Raw genomic sequence first — 6,000 nt, 5'->3', positions numbered from 1 at the left:
AGACCACAAGGTGTCATGTCTAACCCTACTGCCCCTGTTTTGAGAGAAGGTGTTTAAGGTAATCAATCAGAATCAGAATCAGAACTAGAAGACACAACACCAGACACCAGCCAGCCTGTACCAGTGGAGGAGGAAGCTTTCAAGGGCAATACCCCAGCTGGGAGTCAGCCCTCTCCAGAGCTTATCTCCTCAAGGCCAAATCCTACACACTCAGTAGGAAGTGAGGTTGCTTCCGGAGGTGAGCGTCCCGACAAGCTAGCTGATGTTAGGGTCCACCGGAAGCTCAAATACACAGCGCGGAAGGAAGGCGTGAGAAAGTCAGTTTGATTACACCAGAACCTGCCTCTGCACCAGGCTCTCTGAAGTTACCGACTTTTGGGAAGTGGCTTCCTATTCTTCTTGAGTGGACAATTGTCTTGCTTCGTTTGCATAGTTTTGCCTAGGGGGACGTTTCCAAGAGGTTAGACTCTCTTCAGGTAGAAGAGATTTTGTTGCTTAATAAAAGCTTTGTGGATTACTTAGCAAGCCTCAACATTTGCCTCCCATCGAAAGCAGGCGTGTTCTGAGAAACACATGTTCCTCACCTCTAGAGTGAATATACCTTTAAAGGAACACCTAGAAATACAACTCTCATTTCAGCGTTATTAGACTGAAATATTGTAACAAAACCAGAGGCGTTTCAGCCTGTACTTTATTCAAAGGCCTTCCTCAGGGGGTTGTGAGGAAAGACCGTTTCTCCCCTTTTTTTGACCTGTGTTGGATCCTCTCCTTTTGTTTTTGAAATACTGTAACACCACAAAAACTATACATAGCACAGTGGCAAACACACAGCAATTGTCCAAAGCAGCAGGATATTTTATTATGCTGCACTTTATTAAATTACAAGGTAAGGAGAACGAAAAGAGACACTTTTCATAGACAAATTTAAAATAGTGTACCACAGGTACATGTATGCAAATCCATAGACATTCCCCAAGGTTTGATTGAGGTCTGCCTACCTGGCAGATAAACAGTAAAGGATTTAAATATTTCAAACAAAACGCAAAACAAAACTCAGCACATGCGTGTGTGCAAACAGCACACACTTATGTCAAATTAATTAATAATTAATTTTAATTAATTATGTAAATTAATTAATTATACACTAATTATGTAAAACAGGATGTGAGAAATCCTGAGGCGGAAGGGATAGAAAAACTGCATAGGAAACCCAATCAGAAGCGGAGAAAAGGCGTGCTCTGGAAGTCATAAACATCCCATTCTTGGGCAAGGGGAGTTGCTGAACAACTCCTATCTCACATGCATGAAACTGTTGATCTGGATCCGTTTCAATCAGGTTTCAAGCTGGGTTTTGGCACGGACATTTCCTTGGTCACCCTGACCTGTGCTGGGAGAGGACAAAGTGAGTGCAACCCCGTTGATTCTCTTGCACTGCTCCGCAGCTTTGAATACCATCAACCAACGCATTCTTCTGTATAAATATTTTTGAAGCAGGAACCGGAGACAAGGTCTTTCGTCAGTTTCATTCTTACCTGGAGGACTGATTGCAGAAGGTGGGTCTAGGGGATATTGCTCAGCATCTTGGTACCTGTATTTTGGTGACCCGCAGGGCTCTACCTTGTCTCCCATGCACTTGAACATTTACAGAAGTCATCTGGAGTACTGGAGATGGATCAAATCCATCTATCTCTCTCCCCCCCCCCCTTCGTTACATCCACTGCAGGTGAGGCGAAGGTAGTACCAAATGGTGCTTGGAATCAGCAAGGCCAAGACACTCAGGTCATCTTTGGGGGCCCTCCTCTGCAGGGGGGGAGGCAGTGAATGAAGTTGGGTGGGCAGCTACTAGAGAGAGGGCTTTCTCAATTATGGCACTCCCATTTATAGAACAGACTTCCCAAGAAGGCTCACATACAACCTGCATTATTATCGTGTTCGGTGTCAAGCAACCGCTTCTCTTCTCCCGGCATTTTAGATTCTAGATTTTCCACTTTAGATTTAAGAACGTTTAATTAACTGTAGGGTGCTGAAATGGCTGCTCTGTACTGTTGATTATTACTGTTGGCTGCTCTTTATTGTATACTGTGCTTTTATTCTTGAAGAATCCTGTAATCTGCCCAGAGAACACTTGGTCTTGGCCAGACTAAAAGTATAAAAATACGACAAACACACAAACGAGGGTCAGTGTATCTTCAAGACAGTCCTCAAAACCAAACACAAGATCTTTCTGAATATCAGCAGGCTAGTGGCAGCCTAGGTGACAAAGACAATCCCGGTCCGAGTCCATGAGCACAGAGGCAAACAGAACAAATTACATTATTTATTATGAGCTGCTCCAAGCTGCTTTTTGGGGCTGAGAAGAGAGATAAACATATTTAAATAAATACACACATTAAAAACAACACTGTTTTTAGCCTGACCCCAAGAAACAAGTAAATCAGGTGTGCCCTGCAAGTTGCTCACTAGTATTTTGCTAGAGACACAGAGGCATGACGTTGGCACAGAAGACAAAAGATGCCAGTGAAAATGTTTAGGAGTGAAAATGTTTAAGAGTGTTAACTTTCTCTTCAATTGCATATCTGAAAATCCACATGGGTTTTCAGTTCTTACATTATGTTTTCCTATGCATATTACTCCTCGTTCCAAAAGAATTCATATGTAGGACATATCAGAAGAGAGCCATCAGATCAGTAGTCCAAAACCTAGGAACGTAGGTTTTTGCAAATCAAAATTTTACAATGCAGAAAAGTGAATTGTGTCCACTCATCACGAATTATATATATATAAAAAAATGTGATCTCATCTCACAGCTTTGTTTTTAAAAGAAAGTCACACATTTCCACTTTACAGATGGCTAGCCATACAGGGAGCATTATTGGTGATCATTAAAATTGCTCAATTTAACACCAAGGTCAGCAGTTCTACACAACCAGCATGGTGATTATAAAGATTAACTAGCCTAACAAGGTTTTGGTAAACTGGCTGAGTTTTTTCATGGACATTTCCCTTTCAGCAAAGTTGTAGAATCTGGTGTCAAACATCCTGAAGTTCTACTAATTCCCACTCTATCCACAAGAACTAGAAAACTGGGTTAAGTTGAAAAAAACCTTATAACTAATACCACTCAGGCCTTAGCTAGACCTAAGGTTTATCCTGGGATTGTCCCGGGGTCATCCCTGTTCATGTAAATGACACACAGGATATCCCGAGAGCAGGCAGGGACGATCCTGGGATAAACCTTCAGTCTAGCTAAGGCCTCACTCTTTGTTTGTTTTTTTAAAACAAAAACAAAAACAGGAGACCTCTCTGCTGTGTCATGAACCACATTTCTTTCAGTTACTGAGCAACAGAAAGTAGTACAACAACTGTCAGCCATTTACAAAGTTTCTGTTCTGATGTAATAGCGAAGATGATTAGAGCTAATGGGCAGTATCCAGCATTGCCACCCTGATTATGCCATCAATGTAGCACTAGTGTAAGAGACTTCTAGCACAATGCCAATAGCATGAGCTGGTGAAACATGTTTCCCTAGAAAATCTGTTGCACCACCATACACTATTGGCATTGCAATGGAAATCAGTTTCACTAGCACTATGTCAACGGGATAAGCAGAGTGGCAGCACTGGACACTGCCCAATGTGTTTAAAACTCAGCGGACAACAGGTAGGGAGGGATAGGGGTGATGTTAGACCACATACATCTAACCTGCCAGCAAATAAAGCCATTTTACTGCTGCCAATGTATGAAGGTTTCACTCTGATAAGCCAGAGGCAACAATATCTTTTGCATAAGCTGCTTCTAATACACAGAAGATGGCTACATCAAACGAATTCTTTTTAAAGGGGATGATTTTGTATTTGAAGATATGCATTTAGTGATCTCTAGTTTTATGGCTAGGATCCAAAGAGCTGCTTTGAACTGCCCAAGAAGGGAATATTCAGTGGGAAAAGTAATACCGTATCACAAACTGAAACTCAGAAGGGTTTTCAGAAGCAAAAGCAGCCTGCCACATAGCACAAAACGCAGTTAACTGCAAGAACAGAAACCCAAGTGACCATATGGAACAAAGCGACAATATAGGGGGCTCTTCCCATTCCTTTTATTATAATGCAAAAGTGCAAACATATCTATGGACTATGTTATCACCATGGGCAACGGCGGGTGCAATTAAGGAAATCTATCGATGCATCAGAAGGGGTGGAGGGGCAGGCTGCTGTTCAAGTCAGACCATCTGTGAGTTGATGCCCAAGCTCTTAGGCACACCTAAAGAAGCCTTTGGGATTGTAGGTCTAGTGTTTTCAAACACTAAAAGTCAATCAGCGCTCTGATGGAGATACAGAACTTCGGAAGCCAAAGTTGGATATACACCAAAATTGCGGCCAAGTGACAAATGAAAGACTTGCACACAGCCTTATGATGCATTCATACAAGACTCTTATTCTACTGCAGGATGAGGCCCCCTCTACCCGTTGGCTACAGATACCTAGCATGGCATCACATAAAGACAAAAGACAGCAGCCCTAATATTAACTCCTTTTGTGAGGTGCATTAGAACAATGACCCATACTTCCAAAGTTTGGCATTCATAGGTTGCTTGTGACCACGTCAACAATTGCTGTGGAGCACCGTCCCTCCAGCCAGTGCCTTCAACCATGGGACAATCATGGATAACTTATAACTGAATGTCAGTTTCATCAGCCTCAGTCTCTTGCTTCTACAACCCTGGTGCGTAAGAATGCCACTTTGAGAAAGGATCATGAGTAAAAGGTAGGCAAGGCTTAAGGAGTGTCTTTACACTGTAAGCCACATGAATGAAGTAATTCAAGTAGTAGCTGATCCTATGAGCAAATGGTTGTGACCTATATGAGTACGTAATAGAAAGTACGTATCTTGCATAACGTGTCTCGTTCAAACAGATACCCCTAATTTTAGTCCCTTGTCAGTGACTGACTGATCCTGAGCATTGGGAGGTACAAGCAGCGAAGTCTAGCTGTCACATCCCATCCCAACATCTATAGGAGCTAAGCCTATGCAACTCTACTCTTGACAAGCAAGGCAAGGGTTGGCTTTGGTAAACCCTTTCAGAAAACCACACATGTCCTTATTGTCATGAAGTAACCAAAAGAGGCACTGGGACACTCAGGATTCTTCCATCACCTTCTGACATTGGTAAAGTAAACAGTCCGGAAGAGCAGAACAAGGTGACCTGAACCACAACACCAACATCCCAGCATGGATACGACAATGTAGTAAACAGGGGACTGATGGAAGCAGTCGGCATGATGCAATCCCTTCGTTACCTAAAAAAACAAAAACCGGGGGGGGGGGGGGGGAGCGTTGATCTTCCTTAAGTGTCATCGTTTTGAAAGATTTCAATATCCTGATAACTCATGCTTCTTTTCACACATTAGCTTTCCCCTAATCATTGCTGGTCATTCTTCCTTACTGAAGGATTGCATTTATTATTATTATTATTATTATTATTATTATTATTATTATTATTTACATTTGTATACCGCCCCATAGCCGAAGCTCTCGGGGCAGTTTACATAGGATAAAAACACTTAAAAACAATATACAAAAAATTAAACTCACAAAAACATACAATTTAAAACCACATAATCATGGAAAAACATTTAAGCCTCAAATTCACCCCTTAACTCTGTAAACCAGTTTATACCTAGAGTAACATCCTGACGCCTTTCTCCTAATAGATCAAGGAAATGCACAAGAACAATGGCCTGGATCCAAAGAACCACACACAGTTCATTCTGTGCACTCAAGGGAACTTTGCACATGTATTTTTCAAAAGGCTACATGGCAAAGCTGTTGAAACTATGGACAGTTTCAAGAGGTTGCAATATTAGTATACAAGTTTGTCACTCAAAGTGAAAATGTAAAATATTTTTTTTTTTGAGGGGGGGGAACACCCAATGGGAACATGCAAGCCTTAAAGCAATTGTTTGGATCCTGACCAGTATGAAAATTGCTGTATTTGCAAGT

The 6,000-nt window shown here is 41.8% G+C and overlaps 1 protein-coding gene across 1 annotated transcript in view; it reads right to left on the bottom strand.

Moving 5' to 3' along the window:
- Positions 1-4,081: 4,081 nt before the first annotated feature.
- The window catches only part of AP4E1 (adaptor related protein complex 4 subunit epsilon 1), a 30,444-nt gene continuing 28,525 nt past the window's right edge, over positions 4,082-6,000 (bottom strand). The window contains exon 21 of the mRNA XM_063142526.1: positions 4,082-5,297. Within this exon, the coding sequence (XP_062998596.1) occupies positions 5,137-5,297 (161 nt within the window). The 3' untranslated portion in view covers positions 4,082-5,136. The remainder of the gene's footprint in view (positions 5,298-6,000) is intronic.

This window comes from Elgaria multicarinata, chromosome 16 (assembly GCF_023053635.1).
Source record: "Elgaria multicarinata webbii isolate HBS135686 ecotype San Diego chromosome 16, rElgMul1.1.pri, whole genome shotgun sequence".
Taxonomy (NCBI): Eukaryota; Metazoa; Chordata; class Lepidosauria; order Squamata; family Anguidae; genus Elgaria; species Elgaria multicarinata.
This window is presented reverse-complemented; position numbering and strand designations above follow the sequence as displayed.